General features: G+C 42.8%; 1 protein-coding gene and 1 long non-coding RNA gene across 2 annotated transcripts in view; one reads left to right on the forward strand and one right to left on the reverse strand.

The window, feature by feature from the left end:
* The window catches only part of LOC147115154 (regulator of G protein signaling 22-like), a 33903-nt gene extending 23095 nt beyond the window's left edge, over window positions 1-10808 (reverse strand). Inside the window, exons 1-2 of the mRNA XM_085993450.1 lie at window positions 10186-10808; window positions 9691-9719 (exon numbers count right to left, since the gene is read on the reverse strand). Coding sequence (XP_085849576.1) covers window positions 9691-9719; window positions 10186-10225 — 69 coding nt within the window. The 5' untranslated portion in view covers window positions 10226-10808. The remainder of the gene's footprint in view (window positions 1-9690; window positions 9720-10185) is intronic.
* Window positions 10404-24036, forward strand: part of LOC147115155 (uncharacterized) — an 82248-nt gene continuing 68615 nt past the window's right edge. The window contains exon 1 of the long non-coding RNA XR_015079065.1: window positions 10404-10422. This is a non-coding gene — a long non-coding RNA (uncharacterized LOC147115155). The remainder of the gene's footprint in view (window positions 10423-24036) is intronic.

Consider the following 24036-nt stretch of genomic DNA (forward strand, 5'->3'; position numbering starts at 1 on the left):
CGGGATGTTGTCGGGGCCCATAGCCTTTGCTGTATTCAGTGCGCTCAGCTGTTTCTTGATATCACATGGAGTGAAGTGAATTGGCTGAAGACTGGCTTCTATGATGGTGGGGACCTCAAGAGGAGATCGATATTGATCATCTATTCAGCACTTCTGGCTGAAGATGTTTGCAAACGCTTCAGCCTTGTCTTTTGCACTCACGTGCTGGGCTCCACCATCATTGAGGATGGGGATATTCATTGAGCCTCCTCCTCCCGTTAGTTATTTCATTGTCTACCACCATTCACGACTGAATGTGGCAGGACTGCAGAGCTTTGATCTGATCCGTTGATTGTGGGATCACCTCGCTCTGTCTAACATGCTGCTTCCGCTGTTTAGCATGCATGTAGTCCTGTGTTGCAGGTACCCCTACTGCTGCTCCTGGCATGCTCTTCTGCACTCCTTATTGAACCAGGCTTGGTCCCCTGGCTTGGTGGTAATGATAGAGTGAGGGATATGCTGGGCCATGAGGTTACAGATTGTGATGGAATATAATGCAACAACAACATCAACTTGTATTTATATAGTGCCTTTAACATAGTAAAATGTCCCAAGGCACTTCACAGGAGTATTATAAGACAAAAAAAATTCTGCTGCTGCTGATGGTCCACAGCACTTCATGGATGCCCAGTTTTGAGCTGCTAGATCTGTTCTGAATCTATGCCATTTAGCATGGTGGTAGTGCCACATAACACGATGTGAATGGATAATTACTAGCCCTAGCCCTTTTCTGGCATATTCCCCAGACATTCACCTTCAACTAAAGTTAGAAACAGCCGAATCCTATAAGATGCTTAATTGGGTCTAAAGGTCCAGACTATCTCTCCCTAAAGGAAAGGAATGACTTGAAGATGTTACTGTCCTCCAGATAGCACTTTTAATAAGTTTAACTAGACTGTAACCTTCCGGATATTATGAGAGTCCAGAATACTCCCCCAGAATTCTGTAACTCCTCACCAAAGGTTGTACAGTGATTGAGTTCGCGAGTTTGATACAGAAGTACTCTGTGAGACAATTCTAAAAATATATATATTTATTAAAGTACCGACATGTAGTTAACAGCTGGTGATTTCAGTCGCAACATTAACAGTTCAAAATACAAATAGCTTACAATTCTTATTCTCAAATCTTAACTTTGTTACATTTTTACATTTCTAAGTCTTATTTCTAATCCAGGATATCCACCAAAATCAAATAAAAGTACCTTTTGAGCCCAGAGACTCAGAGTTAAAAACTTACAAAGCCTGCCTCTGAAGAGTGAGAATCGCTTGCCCCTTTTAGTGACTTCTGGCTTCCTATCTGAAAGTTCTATTTTTTATACTCTTTTTGCAGTGGTATATCCTTTGAAGTTTTCAGCTGATGTAAGCTAATTATCTCTAGTCATTTCCCTGTTGATTTCTTTCTTATTCTTACTGTCAATTCAGCTGTTAGCTTGCAGAATTCTGTCTGCTATGTAGGTGTTCAAAGCTTATCATAAAAAACGGTTATAACAGATGTATTTATTTGATGCCATTCTTACGAAGGCCTTCTATTCATTTCTTAAATCACCTTAGCTGGTTGTAAGCAGACGTCGCGTCTCCTAGTTATTCCAAGTTCAACACAAACACAATGTGATTGCTTGGTGCATCTATTGATATCATATCTACAAAGTCTTCTGTTGGTATCTTTTACAACATGTAAATTAAAAACACTTCAACTAGGGTGTTCTATGCATTTCTTAGCTACTTCAATTGGTTGTATTAAGAATTATGTCTCCTGTCTTTCATTTGATGTGATATTTATGAAGGCATATGGTTCTTTAATGTTCTGAGTTTCTGTTCGAAGTGTTAGTTTTATGACACCTTAAACTGGGTATAGCTATTGGCCCAGAAATGTGGGTCTCCACGGGTGAGTACGCATGGGGTACTCACCCATAGGCCCAACAGAAGTGCCGGTTTCGTGCATGCACTGCGCATGCGCGGGAAACCGGAACTTCTGTTCCCTTAAAGGAAGGGATTCAGTGGTCGAACGCGTACACCGGAGAGGCAGCGCGTGCGCATGGAACTTACGTTTTTTTTGCAGGTTTCTCCGGGAGGCTAAGTCTCCAGGAGTTACACATGTAAAAAGCAGGCGCAAGGCCTGCTTTTAACAAGGTAAGTGGTGAATTAATTAAAATTTAAAAAAAATTTCCACAGGTTTATTATTTTTAAATACTTTAAAGAAAGGTAAATTTATTTTTAGCCCCGTTAGAAAGTGTAATTAATTTTTTCAAAAATTTAAATTATTGTTTAAAATAGTTATTTTATGTAATTTGTAGTTATTTTTAAAATGTGATTTAAAAAAAAAAATTATTTGAAGTTTTAGTGATGTTTTGGGGCTTATAGTATTTATAGTTTTGACAGCTCTTCCTGTCAATTTTATGAATGAAGCATTCCCTGCTACCATTGGCTCTCCATGGCCCACATGATCCCAGGGGACACATCAAACTAACTGCGCCCCAGGGATATGCAAGCACTGCGCGCCAGCAGTTGGAGGAGGCCCAGGATCGGAATCCCACGCGGGCCCACAGCACAACGGCTGGCGCGCTAAGTAAGTGCAGGTCGGAGGCTTGCACCCGCAGGAAGCCTCCGACCCGAATTTCTGGGCCATTGTGTTTTTTCCAAACTGCAGACTTCTTGGAAACTCCAACCCTTTGCTTCAATAGGGCCATTGTTTCAGTATTTACAACCAATTCCCATTTCAAAAGCTTGTATGGTGCTTACAGCTTTGTGTTAACAACTGATCTTATATCAAAAGCCTATATTCTGTTTACAGCTTGTGTCGTTGAGGCTTTTAGATTTTTAAACCCAGTTTTCATGTTTTAATAAAGTCAGAATTCTGTTCCTAGGATGGTGTATTTCTTGGAATATGGCTATTTCCTTTACAGATGGAGTGTGTCCTCAGTGTGAAGATGGAACTTCATTTCCACAAGGACTGTGCAGTGGTCACTGCTCCCAATGCTGTTATGGACAGATGCATCTGCGACAGGTAGATTGGTGAGGATGAGGTCAAATATGTTTTTCCCTCATGTTGGTTCTCTCACCACCTGCCACAGGCCCAATCTGGCAGCTATGTTCTTCGGGACTCGGCCAGCTCGGTCAGTAGTGGTGCTACCGAGCCACTCTTGGTGATGGACATTGAAGTCCCCCACCCAGAGTACATTCTGTGCCCTTGCTACTCTCAGTGCTTCTTCCAAGTGGTGTTCAACAGCTGAGGGAGGGCGGTAGGTGGTAATCAGCAGGAGATTTCCTTGTCCATGCTTGACCTGAAGCCAAGAGACTTCATGGTGTCTGGAGTCAATGTTGAGGACTCCCAGGGCCACTCCCTCTCGACTGTATACTACTGTGCCGCCACCTCTGGTGGGTCTGTCCTGCTGGTGGGACAGGACATACACAGGGATGATGATGGAGGAGTCTGGGACATTGGCTGAAAGGTATGAATCTGTGAGTATGACTGTCAGGCTGTTGCTTGACTAGTCTGTGGGACAGCTCTCCCAATTCTATGATTCTATAAGGCCATTCAGTCCATTGTGCCTGTGCCAGCTCTTTGAAAAAACTATCCAATTAGTCCCAATCCCCTGCTCTTTCCCCATAGCCCTGCAAATATTTCCTTTTCAAGTGTATATCCAAATCCCTTTTGAAAGTTACAATTGAATCTGCTTCCTCCACTCTTTCAGGCAGTGTATTCCACATCATAACAACTCGGGGTAGATTTTTGTCTTCACTGGTAGGTGTGTAATCTAGCAGGGCAGGGCAGCTCACCCACCCTTTATAGTACCTGATTTTCATGCCATTGATTGCAATTCATCCTGCCATCCTACTCTCACTGCTGCCACCGGAGTGTCTGGGCCGCTCTCGCTGTATAGACTCTGGAACAGTTCCCATGGATTGGAGGATAGCTAATGTAACCCCACTATTTAAAAAGGGTGGTACAGAGAAAATGGGGAATTATATAAGCCTGACATCGGTAGTGGGGAAAAAGCTCGAGTCCATTATAAAAGATGTAATAGCAGAGCACTTGGAAAACAGTGACAGGATCGGACAAAGTCAACATAGATTTACAAAAGGTAAATCATACTTGACTAATCTACTGGAATTTTTTGAGGATGTAACTAGTAGAATAGATAAGGGAGAACCAGTGGATGTGGTGTATTTGGACTTTCAGAAGGCTTTTGATAAGGTCCCGCATATGAGATTAGCGTGTAAAGTTAAAGCACATGGGATTGGGGTTAAGGTACTGTCTTGGATAGAAAACTGGTTGGCAGACAGGAATCAAAGAGTTGGAATAAACAGGTCTTTTTCCGAGTGGCAGGCAGTGACTAGTGGGGTACCGCAGGGATCGTTACTAGGACCCCAGCTATTCACAATATATAAATGATCTAGACGAGGGAACTAGATGTAATATCTCCAAGTTTGCAGATGACACAAAGCTGGGTGGGCGTGTGTGCTATGAGGAGGATGTCGTGAAACTCCAGTATGATTTGGACAGGTTGGGTGATTATACAGCATTTGCCATGCATCTGCCCAATGTGGATAAATGCGAGGTTATCCACTTCGGTGGCAAAAACAGGAAGACAGATTATTATCTGAACGGCAATAGATTGGGCGAAGGGGAAGTGCAACGAGACCTGGGTGTCCTTGTGCACCAGTCGCTGAAGGTAAGCATGCAGGTACAGCAGGCAGTTAAGAAGGCAAATGGTGTGTTGGCCTTCATAGTGAGAGGATTTGAGTACAGGAGCAAGGATGTCTTGCTGCAGTTGTACAGGGGCTTGGTGAGACCACATCTTGAGTATTGTGTGCAGTTTTGGTCACCTTATCTGAGGAAGGATGTTCTTGCCATGGAGAGAGTGCAGCGAAGATTCACCAGGCTGATACCTGGGATGGCAGGAATGATGTATGAGGAGAGATTGTGTCGATTGGGCTTATACTCACTGGAGTTTAGAAGAATGAGAGGGGATCTCATTGAAACTTATAAAATTCTAACAGGACTAGACAGACTAGATGCAGGAAGGATGTTCCCGATGGTGGGGGAGTCCAGAACCAGTGGTCACAGTCTAAGGATAAGGGGTAAGCCATTTAGGACTGAGATTAGGAATTTCTTCACCCAGAGAGTGGTGAACCTGTGGAATTCTCTGCCACACAGGGCAGTTGAGGCCAATTCATTTAAATATATTCAAGAAGGAGTTGGATATATTTCTTGAGGCTAAAGGGGTATGGGGAGAAAGCAGGGACAGGATACTGAATTTGGATGATCAGCCATGATCTCATTAAATGGTGGAGCGGGCTCGGGGGGCCGAATGGCCTACTCCTGCTCCTATCTTCTATGTTTCTATTACCACCCAGCTGGTGAAGATGAAAATCTACTCCAGTGGCTTCAGGAACAGAAGGTGCTGCTAAATCTGCTTGCAAGGATTTCCCCACAATTACATACTATTGTATATATACACCCTTATTTTGTCCACTTATTAATAATCTTTCTACTTACGCTTTTTGACCCTTGGGTCATTCGTTTCAGAATGCCCACTCCCCTGGGCTACTGGTAAATGATCTAATTGTGCACTTTTTGTTTCTAGGCACTTTAGTCTTTGCCATGGTTCGTATCTTAATTGGCTGGAAAACTGGTCTTTGGAACTGGTTTTCAGCTAATCAAGGGCTAAAGATTATTTATGTGAGACCCAATTATAGAATGGATGGCAGGATGTTTGGGGCACGTAAAAATGGGTAAGTTTGGGGAAAACAAAGAAATAATGTAAAGTAAATGATAAAATAAATAGTAATTGTAAATACAATATAAAAGTTAAAATAGTAAATATTAAATGAACAAATAGGGAAATAGAGAATACAGGCAGAGAGAGGATTTCATTTAGAATGTTTTAAGTCTATGTTGTAGCGAGAGTCAAAGTGGTGCAGTGGGTTAGAAATAGCCTTTCATTTTTGAGACATAGATTCAATCCAGCCCAGATTGATAAAAATGGAAGTTTCCCCTTTCCTTTGGCTGTAAGCCCTGTGCAAAAGGAGTTTAGACAGTCTAGACGTGGTTCCCTGTGAGTGCAGGCCTGCCTTAGATGCCTTCCCCTAACTTGGTATTAATTAGCAATCTTTCTCAGAGAGCTCACAAGATTAGGTAGTGCGGTAGATGGAAATGCTGCTCTTGAGGTTGGGGCTAAGGTACATTGTGGTGGCAGAGTGCCGGGAGATTTACCTTCCAGCTAGTTGTATTTGAAATGGAAATGACTACTCTTGATAAGCGCAAAGTTCACCTGTTCCAAAAAGTCTATATTAATATTGCAATGATACGACAGCAATAAAGTTATTCCTGATACTTCAGTAGCATTATCACTACAGGTGGTCTCCGTCTTCCTGGCCTAAGGAAAAGAACATCAGCTAGGGTTCCTGCTTCCAGCTGCTATCCGGTGACACTTGCCGGAAGCACGTGTGTGTATGAAAATTGGGTGAAGACAAGATTGGATTATACTGAATGCTGATAAGACATAATGGGGTAGAAATTGGTATGCGTTGTGTCCATTTTGTAACAATTTAACAGTGGGACGCAATGCGCCCAATCTGCACAGGTGTTGGTCCCACAGCTAAGTTTGTGGGGGCCTTTTTTTAGGCGTCCACAATAGGCATTAGGCACCTTAAATATGTAAATTAGAGTCTAACAGCTATTGAAGGACCCTATCCAGAAACTGTGCTTACACCTTCCCTTGGTCCCACCATTGGTGGCTGAACGCTCCCTCCCCTCTGGAATTACTTCCATAAAACCCTCCACCTCTCTATCTCCCTCTCCTCCTTTAAAACCCTTATTAAAACCTACCTCTGTAATAGCTTTTGGTCACCTCTCCTAATATTACATAGGATTACATAGGATATAGAGCACAGAAACAGGCCATTCGGCCCAACCAGTCCATGCCGACGTTTATGCTCCACTCGAGCCTCTTCCCATCTTTCCTCATAGCCCTCTATTCCCTTCTCCCTCATATACTTGTCTAGCTTCCCCTTAAATGCATCTATACTATTCGCTTCAACCACTCCCAGTGGTAGCGAGTTCCACATTCTCACCACTCTTTGGGTAAGGAAGTTCCTTCTGAATTCTCTATTGGATTTCTTGGTGACTATCTTATATTGATGGCCTCTAGTTATGCTCTTTCCCACAAGTGGAAACATTCTCTCTGTACCCACTCTATCAAAACCTTTCATAATTTTAAAGACCTCTATTAGGTCACCCTTCTCTTTTCAAGCCTGTTCAGCCTGTCCATCCTTTCCTGATGGGGATATTACAAGGATGATACCAGAAATACCTTTCTTTGGCTGGGCTATATTTTTTCCATTACTTCTCTGTAAAACATTTGGAACGCTTTTCTACAATAAAGGCGCTATATAAATACAAGTTGTTGAATATTGATAAATGTCTAGCTCGGATTTATACTTTTGTTTCAAGTAAAAATACGAGAGTCCTTATCGTCACTTAATCTAGCTGTCACCATAATAACTATAGGGTAATACATCTGATTCCATGGGTTCAGGGTAAGGAATAAGCTCTCTCATGTCTGTCACAGTGTCACATTTTGTTTTTACAGTTTGTCTATATTTACAAACTTTGTATCATCATTAACTAGAAACTCCCAATAAGACTAGGCTTGCCAGACTGATTCCTGATTTGCAATGCTGAGATATATTAGAGGTCACTCTAGAATTCACCAACATATAACTATGTACTACTTCTGTTCCTATGTACTGTGTCCTTTCCGTTTTCGCGTTCGGATCCACGTCATGTGGTCTGTCAAATACGTAGGAGTAAATATAATAATTGGAATTCGCACTTTTTTTAAAGCTATTTTTATGCTATTGCTTTACAACTAGATCAAAATGATGAATCACTGAAATTCACTCTGTCCATATGCGCAACTCAAATTCTGTTCCCTTAACTGTTAAAAATGGTGCAAGAATGGTTAATCGAATGAACAGCCATTAGCGAAATGCACCTGCAAAGCCAAAATATGCTGCTTTACATTTTGTATTTCTTTAACGCTCTTTAATTATAAACAAGCAGCTTCAAAACAGATTTAAATTAGCAATGAATAATGTATTTTTCCCTCTTCGTCGTAACAAGCATGTTGATACTTAGTCAATTTTAATTTTCCACTAACCAGCATGAAACTATAAACCTAAATAATAGGAAAAGAATGTGAACTTTACAATGAAACGCTTCCACTATATTAGCAGCAGCGGACAGAAACCATTCTTTCCGGGGCCACTCTCTAGGTCACCATCCAGAGACAAACACAAAGAAGCTCGTTGCAGTGCCTGTAAGCGGACTCTCGAATGACAAATAAACAGGGAACACATCACTCAACATGTCATTTCACCCTCACCCAACACGTCATTTCACCCTCACTCAACAATTCATTTCACCCTCACTCAACACGTCATTTCACCCTCACTCAACACGTCATTTCACCCTCACTCAACACGTCATTTCACCCTCACTCAACATGTCATTTCACCCTCACTCAACACGTCATTTCACTCTCACTCAATACACGTCATTTCACCCTCACTCAATACACGTCATTTCACCCTCACTCAATACACGTCATTTCACCCTCACAACACGTCATTTCACCCTCACTCAACACACATCATTTCACCCTCACTAAACACATGTCATTTCACCCTCACTAAACATGTCATTTCACCCTCACTCAACACGTCATTCCACCCTCACTCAACACACATCATTTCACCCTCACTCAACACACATCATTTCACCCTCACTAAACACATGTCATTTCACCCTCACTAAACATGTCATTTCACCCTCACTCAACACACGTCATTTCACCCTCACTCAACACGTCATTCCACCCTCACTCAACACACATCGTTTCACCCTCACTCAACACACGTCATTTCACCCTCACTAAACATGTCATTTCACCCTCACTCAACACGTCATTTCACCCTCACTCAATACACGTCATTTCACCCTCACTCAACACGTCATTTCACCCTCACTCAATACACGTCATTTCACCCTCACTCAATACACGTCATTTCACCCTCACAACACGTCATTTCACCCTCACTCAACACATGTCATTTCACCCTCACTAAACATGTCATTTCACCCTCACTCAACACACGTCATTTCACCCTCACTCAACACGTCATTCCACCCTCACTCAACACACATCGTTTCACCCTCACTCAACACACGTCATTTCACCCTCACTAAACACGTCATTTCACTCTCACTCAACACGTCATTTCACCCTCACTCAATACACGTCATTTCACCCTCACTCAACACGTCATTTCACCCTCACTCAACACACGTCATTTCACCCTCACTCAACACACGTCATTTCACCCTCACTCAACACGTCATTCCACCCTCACTCAACACACGTCATTTCACCCTCACTCAACGCGTCATTTCACCCTCACTCAACACGTCATTTCACCCTCACTCAGCACGTCATTTCACCCTCACTCAGCACGTCATTTCACCCTCACTCAACACGTCATTTCACCCTCACTCAATACATGTCATTTCAACCTCACTCAACACATGTCATTTCAACCTCACTCAACACACGTCATTTCACCCTCACTCAACACATGTACTTACAAAGTCATCCGCTGCTATTTTAGGAGGTTCTGGAAAACAAAGAATTCCAAGGTAAGGTTTGTATTATGATGTCCACATAACCTCTCTAGTCAATTAAATTACATTGATAAACATCTTCAGGTAATACAAGTTAGTAACAAATACTAGGAGTGCCTAATAAAATGCCTTTACTCAGAAATCAAATCAATTTCATTCCTGAACTGTACCCCTCCCCTTACACATTATCCCTAGAGTTTGTGAAACGTATGTCGCGCATCAATCACTTCAAATACTACAAGACTACATTTTGCTTGACGCACCGACTAAGACCATTAAAATAAAAGATTACATTTCTCCGTTTCAGAGTTACAAATACAGGCTTGTGTTGTATAAACTTTGGTTCTTCGACATTCATTCAATCAAACTCTTCAGCTCATATTGAAATATACATGAAATAGACTGCTGTGCAGACCGCGGTATTCAGAGATCAAAACCCACAAATCTGTGCCCACATACCAGTCGTCAATTTGGCCGGTGATGTGTTTCCCTGCTCCATTGGCACAGTCCCGGGTTTCAGAACAAATTCAGGCACAAGGCGACCTTCCGATCGAGATGAGATGACTTGGGCCCTGGCTGGAAATTCCCCAGCGGAAAAATTTCCGAGTCAGCGAGAGACGATTTCAGCTTCTAGATGCTGCCTCTCGGAGCCTTTTGGGATATCGGTCGGTGCAGTTGGCTCAGCTAAGACGCACGGTGAGTAATTACCTGCTGAGCAATTTTCAGGAAAAGGGATAGGCAGACAACCGAGAGAGCAGGTAGTGTGGTGCTGGACGTGTGAGTTGCTGCTTTGTGCCGATCTGGGTTGCTATGGAGGTGCAGACAAAAGCTTCAGGCATGAACTGAACAAACAAGACTCCCGCAATCCATGTCCTTTCACTTAGATACAAAACTTCCCTAGTTCTCGGCTTACTTGATTACTTTAACAGATACTTGGTCGGATTAAGAAAACACAAATGTTCAATCTATTTGCTACATGCCAGTGAATTCTGCGTTAGGGACGCGCGTCATTGTCACTCCACTGTTATTAAGACTGTCGCTCAATTCTGATGAAAGATCATTGACCTGAAACGTTAACTCTGTTTCCCTCTCCACAGACGCTGCCCGCACTACTGAATATTGTTGTTCTTAGATCAAGTGAGAGCATCAGCTAGCAGCCAAACGTCATAAAGCAGCATTTCACAATCCAGCAAAGTGAGCTTTTGCAGATCGTGTTGGTTTAAAGAGAGGGGAGGGAGTGGGGCTTAAACAAAAAATAACCATAAGTAGACATTTATGCAATCGAAATATTCCCGTGAATCAAATTTAGACTTTTCGTATGTAGCGTTCTTTTTTTAAGTCGCAACATTGCCGTCCATTTTTCTTTGAGTTCTGAAGCCTGCAGATTTATGATAACAAAAGTACCGAAGGGCGTTAGATATATAGGGCCACAAAGATAGTGAAATATGTTACAAGGAAGTGCCAGGTAGCGCCACCTGATGTTCCGAATGTGGTACCGTATGGGATCATATCCAGTAGACAAAGCACATCAGACGTAAGAAAAATCAGGGTTGGAAACTACTGTCTCTTGTACATTCACTCTCCTATCAAGGTATCTAATTATATTTGGAGTGTTTGGCCTCCATTATCTTGTTTGGTAGGCTATTCCAACTTAATCTATTTTGAAAGAAAGACTTCATTTATATAGCACCTTTCACGGCCACCAGACGCCCCAAAGCGCTTTACAGCCAATGAAGTACTTTTTAGAAATCTACTTTTCACTAATTTCCATTTATGTGCTCTGCTCTTGCTTTCCTGATGCGCTTTGAATAAGACCCTGGATTTATCATATCTAGATCATCTAATATTTTATATATTTATTTGTAGTCCCTCCTTAACCAACATTTTTCTAGAGCACAAAGCTTAAACTTCTCTAGTCTGTCCTCATAGCTCAACCTTTCAAACTTGGGGCGTTGTTGTTCTTATCAGTAGTAGTTTTCATGTACAATGCAACTGCCCAGTTTCATAACCCATCTAAATCCTTTTGCAAATCTTAGGGTGGATCTATCTATTATTTTACCAATTATTGATATTAGGCTACAAGGCAGTTATTCCCTGGGTCAGTTCTATCACCCTTTTTAATTAGGGGTACTACTTTTTCCTCCTTGCAGCCCTAAAGAATCGCAGGAGTGCTTGGTGATTCTTCAGTGACGATAGCCAATGCCCCACAAATTTCTTCTCTAGGCTCTTCCAGCAGCTCAGACTGTATATACTATCTGGCCCAAGACTAAATCCCTCCCTAATTTATCAAGTGCATCTGAAATACACACAAGAGGGTAAGGTAGCATAGTGGTTATGTTACTGGACTAGTAATCCTGGACTAATGGTCCGGAGATGAGAGTTCAAATCCCACGGTAGCTGGGGGAATTTAAATTCAGTTAATTAAATAAATCAGGAATTAAAAAGCTAGTATCAGTAATGGTGACGGTGAAACTACCAACTTGTCATAAAAACCCAATTGGTTCACTAATGTCCTTTAGGGAAAGAAACCTGCCATCCTTACCTGGTCTGGCCTACATGTGTCTCTGTATCCACTCTATTAAAACCTCTCATAATTTTAAAGACCTCTATTAGATCACGCTTCAGCCTTTTTTCAAGAGAAAAGAGACCCAGCCTGTTCATCCTTTCCTGATATGTATACCCTTGCATTTCTGGTATCATCCTTGTAAATCTTCTCTGCACCCTCTCCAGTGCCTTTACAATATGGTGACCAGAACTGCACGCAGTACTCTACATGTGTTCTAACCAAGGTTGGATACAGGTTTAGCATAACTTCCCTACTTTATAATTCTATCCCTCTAGAAATAAACCCTCGTGTTTGGTATGCTTTTTTTTTTTATGGCTTTGCTAACCTGTGTCGCAACTTTTAGTGATTTGTGTATTTGTACTCCGAGATCCCGGTGTTCCTCTACCTCACCTACACTTGCACCCTCCAAGTGATGTGACCTCCCTATTCTTCCTACCAAAATGTAATACTTCACATTTATCTGTGTTGAACTTCATTTGCCATTCTGCAAGTTTATTAATGTCCTCCTGTAATTTGTTGCAGTCCTCCTCAGTATTTACCATCTGCCCCCCCCCCCTTCCTCTCCACCACCAATTTGGTATCATCTGCAAATTTAGAAAGTGTTTTTGATTCCAAAGTCTAAATTGTTAATGTAAATTGTGAACAGCAGTGGTCCCAGCAGTGATCCTTGTGGAACACCACTACCCACCTTCTGCTACTACGAATAGTTACCTTTTACTCCCACTCCCTGCTTTCTGTCTTGAAGCCAGCTAGCAATCCATTCTGCTACTTGTTCCCTGACTCCGCATTCTCTGACCTGTAAGTATACACAGACCCTTAATTTTGGTATATATTAAAATGCTTTGCCAGGCCAAAAGGTTTTTTTTTTGAAGTGAAATAAAGTTGCAACAGACTGTCTTTCATTGATAAGTGGACATAGAATGTGCTTTACTAAAAGGCAGCAAATATTTGGGAGCAAATGTGCTTTCAAAAGGAACTGTTGTGTTTGCAAGCTGCTTTGTGTTGGAGATATGTCAAGAGCTGGGTGTCGGATAGTAGATACTGACAACAAATGATTGTGACTGCAGGGGGTTGTCATGGACAACAGAGATAAACAAACCCCCTTAGATTAGCAAACTTCGTGTCTGCAACAAAACAGGCCACAAGGTTGTAGAACAAATTTTGGTGGCTAAAGGGGCGGAGTCAAACCTTTGGAGTTCTGAAATACAGGATGCAACGTAACACGTGAAATGTGACCAAGTGGTTTACTACCACTTTTGTAAACTTCTGAGTGAATGAACAATTATGGGCTTTGATAAAGGCAGCTAACGGATAACCACACAGGATGTGAGAGTGTGAAAGTTCGACAGCTCAAACAACTTAGGCCGAACATTAAAAGGAACACCTCACAATCTCTGAATGTTTGATTTACTGAAAAGGCAAGGAAAACTATAAAAAAGTGACTAAAAATATCAGCACCGCAGTTGGAAGGAGGGGCCTGGCTGATCAGCTCAACTTGAAGAGCTGCTGCAGTCGAAAGGAAGCAGCCTACAATCAATGCTGGACTGATCATCTGTGGGTGGTTGTAGGTATGATTTCTTGTAACATTATTGGTGTACTGCTCAAATAGTGGTTGGGGTTTTGAATCTGTCTTAGCAACAATAAAAGGTTAAAGGCAGAACCCATGTGTCTGGTGTAATTTCTCATAAGTCTCAAGTCCAAACTCTATAAACTGTTGGACAGGGCAAGGGGTAATTTCACACATCCTAGACTTTATTCATCAGACTATTATGGGATACGTTTTGAAAATCTAGATAAATGACATCTACTACATCACCATTGTCTACTCTTACCTCTTCAAAAAATTCAATATGGTTGGTCAAGCAAGATTTTCCCTTTTGAAATCCATGCTGACTATTCATTATTGTACTTTTAATTTCTAGGTATTCTTCTATTCTCTCCTTTAGTAGGGATTCCATTATTTTTCCAATCACCGGTTAAGCTGACTGGTCTTCAATTCCCTGGACATGTTCTATCCCCCTTCTTAAATATAGGTATTACGTTAGCTGTCCGCCAGTCCTCTGGCACTACAGCTTTTTCTAACAAATCATTAAATTTGTGTAGTAATGCCTCTGCTATCTCTTCCCTAGATTCTTTTAAAATGTATGGATGCAATCCATCCAGACCAGGGGTTTTATCCTCTTTGAGTTTGATTAGTTTATTTCATATATTCCCTTTTTTATTTTAAATACACTTCTCTCATTACTCATATCATCCAATGTCATGTCCACCTGTTCTATCTCGCTGGTAAATACCAAAGCGAAATAATGATTTAATATTTCTGCCATCCCCCTACCCTTACCTGTGGTATTGTCTTGACTATCCCTTAATGGCCCGATTCCCATCCTTTGAAGAAGGGTTTCAACCCGACACGTCAACTCAAATTTCTCTCCACGGATGTTGCCTGACCTGCTGAGTTTTTCCAGCATTCTCTGTTGTTATTTTCAACCTTTTTATTGATGTGCCTGTAAAATATTTTACTATTTTGTTTTATGCTCCTTGATAATTTAATTTCATAGTTTCTCTTTGCCTTCCTAATTGTTTTTTTGACTTCTCTCCTAATCCCTTCGTATTCTCTCTTATCATGCACTCCTCTGCTGTCTATTTACTTAATGTATGCCTCTTTCCTTACCCTCAATAGTTCCCTTATGTCTTTATTCATTCATGCAGTCTCATTAGTGTTTAGTTCGTTCTTTCCTTTTAGTGGAATATATTTTTCCTGCTCTCTGTTGAACACCATTTTAAATGTTTCCCATTGTCATTCTACATCGTTGTTTGCCAATATTGTTGCCCATTTTATCTTCCCAAGTTCTATTCTCAGCCCCACAAAATCAGCTTTTCTCCAATCTATTAACCTGGTTTTTGTCATACTTATGTCCTTCTCTATTATTATCCATCCAGAAAACCCCAACGCCCCCTCATTACCAATCCAATTGTTCCTTAAATGGTTCCAGGGTTTTTACCTCCATTCCATGTAAACAACGTCTCTTTAGGGATTTCTCTCAGGTTTAAATTTGTGAAGAGCAAATTTAAACCTAAGTCCCCTTGTCCTAGTTTCAGTTTATTTCAAAGCAATATTACAAATTTAGCTTTTCTATTCCATTAATTATCCCATATACCTGTACAAGATCACCTCTCTGATGCTTCCTTTAAAAAATAAAAAAAAGTGAGGGAATATTGGAATTTGCTTCAAACATTAAATTGGAGCAGGGCATCATAAACCGTGACATGGATTGTAGAAGACTGGAGGAGACCACAGATAGGCTAGTAGGATGAACAGACAAGTGGCAAATGCAGTCCAATGTAGACAAATGTGAAGTAATACCAGTTGGAATTAAAAAGAGGGAAAATAGATGCACCTTAAATGATCAAATTTTAAGTGGAGCACAGGGACCTTGGGCAGATACGTAGATTAAAAGTAGCAGTACAACCAGATAAGGCGGCAAATTAATTCACCGTTTTGTACCGAGAGGTATAGAATACAAAAGCAAGAAAGTAAAGAACTTTATAAGACCCCAGTTAGGCTGCAGTTGGGATTATATGCACACTTTAGGTACCCTACTAAGTTTTACTACTTTTAAAAGGTGCTATATAATTCAATATGGTTGGTCAAGCAAGATTTTCCCTTTTGAAATCCATGCTGACTATAAAAGTGAAGGAACAGGTGCAGTGCAGATTTTCTAGGACGTTACTTGGGATAAGTTAGTATTGATGAGAATCTTTGGAATGTAGGACTTTTCAGTAGAAGACTAATGGATGACCTGCTGCACGTTTTTAAGATTATGAAGGCATGATGAAAATGCTGTCTTTTGCCTAGCATGGTGGTAGCGGTCACTTTAAAACTGTGTGTGCAAGAGTTGAGTAGCCCAGTACTGCTATGTTAATATAAGGCTGCAACAGGTGTCAGCCATGGCTCAGTGGTAGCACTTTTGCCTCAGAGTCAAAAAGTTGTGTGTTCGAATCTCACTCCAGGGACTTGAGCACAAAATCTAGGCCGATACTGTTTGAAGTGCCATTTTTTTTTTTTTTTTTTTTTTTTTTTTTTTTTATAAAGAGGAGTTGTTAAACTGAGGCCCCATCTGCTTGCTCAGGTGGATGTCAAAGGTCCCATAGAACTATTTCAAAGAGCAGGGGAGTTCTCCCCGGTGCCCTGGCTAATATTTACTCCTCAACCAATCATAGAATGGTTACAGCATGGAAAAAGGCCATTCGGCCAGTCGAGCCCATGCCGGATCTCTGCAAGAGCACTTCAGCTAGTCCCACTCTCCCGCAGCTCTGCAATTATTTTTCTTTCAGGTACTTATCCAACTCCCTTTTGAAAGCCACGATTGAGCCTGCCGCCACCACCCTTTCAGGCAGTGCATTCCAGATCCTAACCGCTCGTTGCGTAAAAAAGTTTTTTCGCAGGTCGCCTTTGGTTCTTTTGCCAATCAATCAATCACTTTACATAGAAACATAGAAGATAGGAGCAGGAGTAGGCCATTCGGCCCTTGGAGCCTGCTCCGCCATTCAATGAGATCATGGCTGATCATCCAAATTCAGTACCCTGTCCCTGCCTTCTCCCCATATCCCTTGATCCCTTTAGCCTCAAGAAATATATCCAACTCTTTCTTGAATATATTTAATGAACTGGCCTCCACCGCCCTCTGTGGCAGAGAATTCCACAGGTTCACCACTCTCTGGGTGAAGAAATTCCTCCTCATTTCAGTCCTAAATGGCTTATCCCTTATCTTTAGACTATGACCCCTGGTTCTGGACTCCCCGGCCATCCGAAACATCCTTCCTGCATCTAGTCTGTCCAGACCTGACAGAATTTTATAGGTTTCGATGAGATCCCCTCTCAATCTTCTAAACTCCAGTGAGTATAAGCCCAATCGACACAATCTCTCCTCATACGTCATTCCTGCCATCCCAGGTATCAGCCTGGTGAATCTTCGCTGCACTCCCACGTCCTTCTTCAGGTAAGGTGACCAAAACTGCACACAATACTCAAGGTGCGGTCTCACCAAGGCCCTGTACAACTGTAGCAAGACATCCTTGTTCCTGTACTCGAACCCTCTTGCTACGAAGGCCAACATACCATTTGCCTTCTTAACCGTCTGCTGCACCTGTATGCTTACCTTCAGCGACTGGTGCACAAGAACACCCAGGTCTCTTTGCACTTCCCCTTCTCCCAATCTATTGCCATTCAAATAATAATCTGCCTTCCTGTTTTTGCCACCAAAGTGGATAACCTCACATTTATCCACATTATAGTGCATTTGCCATGTTTCTGCTCAATCACCCAACCTGTCCAAATCGTACTGGAGTTTCACGACATCCTCCTCACAGCTTACTCTCCCACCCAGCATTGTGTCGTCTGCAAATTTGGAGATATTACATCCAATTCCCTCGTCCAGATCATTAATATATATTGTGAACAGCTGTGGTCCTAGGACCGATCCTTGCGGTACCCCACTAGTCACTGCCTGCCACTCGGAAAACGACCTGTTTATTCCAACTCTTTGCTTTCTGTCCGCCAACCAGTTCTCTATCCAAGTCAATACTGTTAAGTCTGTGTGTTATAGTGAGAATTACTACACAGACCACAAGAGTAAATTCAACAGGTCTTTACTGGTTGGAGGTCGGACTAAACTGAATACAATATTATTACACTGTGCTTATATACCGGTGTGGTCACCACCGGTATTACGTATACAGCAGCCAAAGAAAGTAGTACCTTTCTTAAGGTGGACCAGGCTTAAGTTCTCTTAAGGTGGAACAGGTTACATACACCACAATCCTCCCTTTTTAGCTTAACAGTCATATCCCCAAATAAACATAACATATATACATATATAACTTCAGGTATAACAGTTCAAAGGTTCAGTCTCTCAGGAGGCTTTCTGATTCGGCTTGGATAACGCCTTTCAGTGGTCTCTGATTCTTGTTGTTGAGGTGCCTCCTCTAGTTGGTTGCCAATGTATTGGGTGTCATCATCATCAAATACATTCTCGGCTGAGGTAGATGCTTCAGGTTCATGAACGTCTTCCACAGCTGTCTCTGTCACAACCATGGGTTCGACCCTTGCTCTCGACTCTACCAGTTGATCCGCATGACGCCTTATCACATTATGACCAATATCTACGATGTACATCAGAGGTCCTTGTCTGGCCCGGATTGTTCCGGACTGCCATTTGTCATTTCCATAGCCCCTTGCCATCACTGGTTGTCCTACGTCGAAAATTCCAGTGGTCTTGCTGTTAATATGCCGAAACTGTTTGTTTTCCACTTCCCTCCGCACATTTGGTTTTAACAAGTCCAACTTGGACCGCAACCTCCTGTTATAAAACATCATAGCAGGACTTTGGTTAGTCACGGCATGATCGGCGTTTCTATATGACATCAGGAACTTATTGACCTTGTGTTGCAGCGGAATCTGATTATCATTCATGGCCTTAATAGCCTTTTTAAATGTCTGGACAAATCTTTCAGCCAACCCGTTTGTCGCCGGATGACATGGGGCAGAGGTATAATGTTTAACTCCATTCTTCTTTAAGAATTGTTGGAATTCTTCCGATACAAACTGTGGTCCGTTGTCCGAACAGATCTGTTCTGGCAATCCGTTCCTTGCGAATATTGTTCTTAACACCGCAATTGTCTTTTCTGAAGTAATGGTATTCATCTTGATGACTTCTGGCCATTTGGAATGTGCGTCCACCGCGACTAGGAACATGGAGTCCATGAATGGACCAGCAAAGTCAATGTGTACGCGTTGCCATGGGGCTGAAGGCCATTCCCATGGGTGTAGCGGTGCTATCGGAGGTGCATTTTGCACTTTTTGACACCTAGCGCAGCTTTTCGTTAACTCCTCAATCTGTTGGTCAATACCCGGCCACCATACGTAAGCCCTAGCAAGACTTTTCATTTTAACTCCCCCCAGATGACCTTCATGTAGTTCTTTTAAAACTCTTTCCCTTAACTTGGGAGGAATAATCACTCTTGTCCCGTACATCAAAGTACCATGGCAGACGGACAGCTGGTCTCGCCTTGCCGAGAATGCCGGTAACAGAGGATCACCCCGTGTTGGCCATCCTTTCACTGTCACCTCGTAGACTCTGGACAGTGTCGGGTCGTTCCTGGTTTCTCTTTCAATACTTGCGTTGGTGACAGGTAAACACTCGATAATGGTCGAATGAAATAACTCAACAGGGTCAACTTCCGTCGTGTCTTCATCTTCAGGTAGTGGCAGGCGCGACAGGCCATCAGCATTGCCATGCTGTTTCGTACCTTTGAATTCTATCTGATATTGATGTGCCCCTAAGAAAAGAGACCATCTCTGGAGACACTGTGCTGTCATCACCGAAACACCCTTCTTAGGGTTAAAAATGGACACCAACGGTTGATGGTCCGTCAGAAGTGTGAATTTTTGGCCCTGTAGGTAATGATTGAACTTCTTCACTCCCCATACAAGGCTAAGGGCCTCCCTATCGATCTGCGCATAGCTGCGCTCAGCGGAGGTCAATGATCTGGATGCAAACGCGACTGGCCTTTCCGTGCCATTTGGCAATTTATGAGAGAGTACTGCCCCAATACTATATGGAGAAGCATCACAAGCCAACCGAATAGGCAGTGTCGGGTTGAAGTGAGCCAACACTTCCTCCGAGGTGATCAATTCTTTGCTTTTGCGAAATGCCTTCTTACAGTTTTCGCCCCAGTCCCATGGTACCCCTTTCTGTAAAAGAGCATTCAACGGATGCAGCACCGTGGATAGATTTGGCAGAAATTTATGGTAGTAGTTAATTAATCCTAGAAACGACCTCAACTGAGAGACATTCTCCGGAGCGGGAGCCTTTACAACCACCGCTATCTTGTCAGGAGACTTATGAAGCCCCTCCCGGTCAATGACATGACCACAGTACGAGATCCGCTTCTGGAAGAACTCACATTTCTGCCGATTTACCCTAAGTCCATACTCTTTCAGTCTGTTGAGCACCAGTTCCAAGTTAGCGAGATGCTGTTCATCACCATCACCTGTGATCAGAATGTCGTCCAGGTAACATTGTGTGCCTGGAATTCCCTGTAATACCTGCTCCATGGCCCTCTGCCAAATTGCTGGAGCTGATGCCACACCAAAAACCAGCCTATTGTACCGGTACAACCCTCGATGCGTGTTGATCGTGAGGTATTGGCGTGACTCTTCTTCAACCTCCATCTGCAAGTACGCCTGCGCCAGGTCTATCTTGGTGAAGTGTTTCCCGCCAGACAGTGAAGCGAAAATATCCTCAATCCGTGGAAGCGGATACTGCACCGTGTGAAGCACCGGATTAACGGTGATCTTGAAATCTCCACAGATGCGAACCTTCCCTGGATCTCCTGGCTTATTGTTCGCAGGACGTTTCATAACGGGAACAATGGGCGTAGCCCACTCACTCCAATCTACTTTAGACAGTACCCCTGAACGTTCTAGTGCTTCCAGCTCCGCTTCAACCGCAGGTCGTATTGCATAGGGTACCGGTCTGGCTTTAAAAAATTTTGGTTGTGCATGTTCATCAATCTTGATGTTTGCCGTAATTCCTCTGTGTTCCCAGTCCCGGCTGGAACACCTCTTTAGCCTCATCCAATATTCTGGACAATCGTTTAGGTTTGACAGCTGTTTCCCCGGAATCTACCGTTAGTGCTTTCAAGGAGTGCCAGTCCATATTCATTTTCCTAATCCACTCCCATCCTAGTAGTGGTGGACCTCCTTCAGGTAGCATATATAAGTCCATTACTTGGCTTCCTTCGCCCTTGTGGACCACTTCTACCTCTATTTTTCCGATGGGGTACACTCTTTGCCCCGTGTACGTTTTCAATATAATCTCCGTATCCTGTAAGGGAATATGTTGGAATAACCTTCTGTAATCTTTCTTATTCATGACCGTCAATGCCGATCCAGTGTCCAATTCCATTTTTACTTGGACTCCTGCTATCTTAAGAGTGACCCAAATTGTCTGGAGGTCTGTATCCTTACCAACGTTGTGTATTCTTAAGCTATCCAGTTCATTACTGCTAGCATCTGAATCTGACTTCTGTTCAGTCAAACTGTTCTTTGTCACCTTGTGTACCTTTGCATATTTTCCTTGCGGTGACTTTTTATTGCTGGTCTTCTTTCCTGACTGGCATACTTTAGCTATGTGGCCAAACCTGCCACACGTTCTGCATTCTTGGTTTTTAAACCAACACTGGTTCTGATCGTGCGTTGTCTTTCCACAACGATAACATTTGACAGAACTCAAACCCAATTTGTTTGTACCGAGTTCCGGTGGCCGTAGCTGCATTACTGCCGTGCCTCTCGCTGCGGCCTCGTGTGCTGCTGCCATAGTGACCGCCTTCTCGAGAGACAGCTCATTCTCCTCGGGCAGTCGCCTTTGTGTATCCTGTTTAAATAAACCACACACAAATCTATCTCGAAGTGCCTCTGTCAGTCCCGTTCCAAACTGACAATATTTTGCTAGCTTACGTAATTCCATCAAATATTCAGCATTGCTTTCATTTTGCCGCTGTCTTCTATCGTAAAATTTAAATCGTTCCGCTAGCATCAGCGGCGTGGGGCTGAGATGATTTTTTAGGACAGTAACAATCTGTTCGAATGTCTTATCCGCCGGTTCATCTGGTGATAACAGGTGTTTCAATTGCCCGTATGTCTTCGCACCCATTAAGTTTAGTAATGTTAGTGCTTTATCTGTCTCAGGAATTTTATTTGCCTTACAATAGTTTTGTATGCGTTCTACATACATAGCCCAGTCTTCTATATCACTGTCGAAGGCATTAATGTTCCCATGTTTAGGCATCGTAGCAATTTATCGTATTTTTAATGTTATCTAAGATGGCGGCTTCCCGCTCTTGCCGTCGTCCTCCGCCCACAAAATGGCGGTTTTCCCGCGCTTGGCGGTCTTCACCCGTCCCCCGACGCTGTCTCCGCTTCACCGCGGCTCTCGCGCCTTCAGTTTCCCCAGACGCTGCGCCTTTAGCCCGAATGCGGCCCCTATCTCCGGTCGCGATCGATGTCCCGCGCTGCGCCTCTCGCTCGAAAGCGGCCCGGCCCTTATCTCTGGTCGCGATCGACCTCACCGCCCTTATTCCTCCGTCTTCCCAGCCCCGTCTGTACAGCCAACGTGGTTGACTTTCTGTCGCGTCGCTGCCCGGCTTACTCACCACGAGGTAGTAGAAGAAGCTGACAGTCGCTGATGGAGGCTTCGAGGTCAGGATGTCTTCTGCACTCCGGTTGCTCGATGCCTGCCGCTCGACGTGTCTTCCCGTAGGTGATGAGGGTGGAAACCTCTCTTCGACGTCCTGTCTGTGGACGAAGTCGCCGTGGAAATTACTGCAGCAGGGTAAGAATCGGACTCGTCGCCACTGTTAAGTCTGTGTGTTATAGTGAGAATTACTACACAGACCACAAGAGTAAATTCAACAGGTCTTTACTGGTTGGAGGTCGGACTAAACTGAATACAATATTATTACACTGTGCTTATATACCGGTGTGGTCACCACCGGTATTACGTATACAGCAGCCAAAGAAAGTAGTACCTTTCTTAAGGTGGACCAGGCTTAAGTTCTCTTAAGGTGGAACAGGTTACATACACCACAAATACCTTGCCCCCAATCCCATGTGCCTTAATTTTGCACACTAATCTCTTCTGTGGGACCTTATCGAAAGCCTTCTGAAAGTCCAAATACACCACATCCACTGGTTCTCCCTTCTGTGTCCTCTGGTTCTCGACCCTTCCACCAATGGGAACAGTTTCTCTCCATCTCCTCTGTCTAGACCCCTCATGATTTTGAACACCTCTATCAGATCTCCTCTCAATCTTCTCTGCTCCAAGGAGAAGAACCCCAGCTTCTCCAGTCTATCCACATAACTGAAGTCGCTCATCCCTGGAATCATTCTTGTAAATCTTTTCTGCACCCTCTAAGGCCTTCACATCCTTCCTAAAGTGCACATCAGAAACAGATTATCTGGTCATTATCACATTGTTTGTGGGAGCTTGCTGTCAGCAAATTGGCTGGTGCGTTTACTACATTACAACAGTGACTACACTTTCAAAAGTGCTTTAGGACGTCGTGAGATTGTGAAAGGTGCTACATAAATGCAAGTCTTTCATTTTTCTTCTGGTCTCCCTGCTAACAGAACTGAGGGAGTCAACACATAATTTTCAAAGATATATAGACTTTGGAGTGACTGATAGCGGAGGGAAGTATCTAAACTACACATTCTCTTATTTTTTTTCCCTGAGATATGAAAGCGACAGTTTTCTTTAAGCAATGCCAGTTGCAGTTGGAAAATCTCAAAACAAAACCAGAAAACAGATTGAAAAATAACTGTCAAATGTTGATATGCCTGAAAGACTGAGAAATACTATGTATATTTATAGTTCGTTACAACAGATCAGATTAGATACTGCAAATATTTAGATTCACCACTTGTTTCAGGAGTTCAATAGGTTGTTTTCATATTTAAAGTTGAAAAGGTTGGATAATTGCTTGAAAATGAAGAACATTAAAAGGGCATGAGGAGCGTGGTTTAGACTAGACGACCTATGGAGGAAAACATCAGTGTAGAGTTAGAATCATAGGAAAGTACAGCACAGGAGGCCAATTGGCCCATCGAGTCTAACATTTCTTAACAATAAAACTCTCAACTCTATACAAAATAAATTGTCCCCTTCCGTGGCATACATGCA

The sequence above is a fragment of the Somniosus microcephalus genome, chromosome 7 (genome assembly GCF_052327205.1).
Source record: "Somniosus microcephalus isolate GS21.2 chromosome 7, FLI_Smic_1.0, whole genome shotgun sequence".
Taxonomy (NCBI): domain Eukaryota; kingdom Metazoa; phylum Chordata; class Chondrichthyes; order Squaliformes; family Somniosidae; genus Somniosus; species Somniosus microcephalus.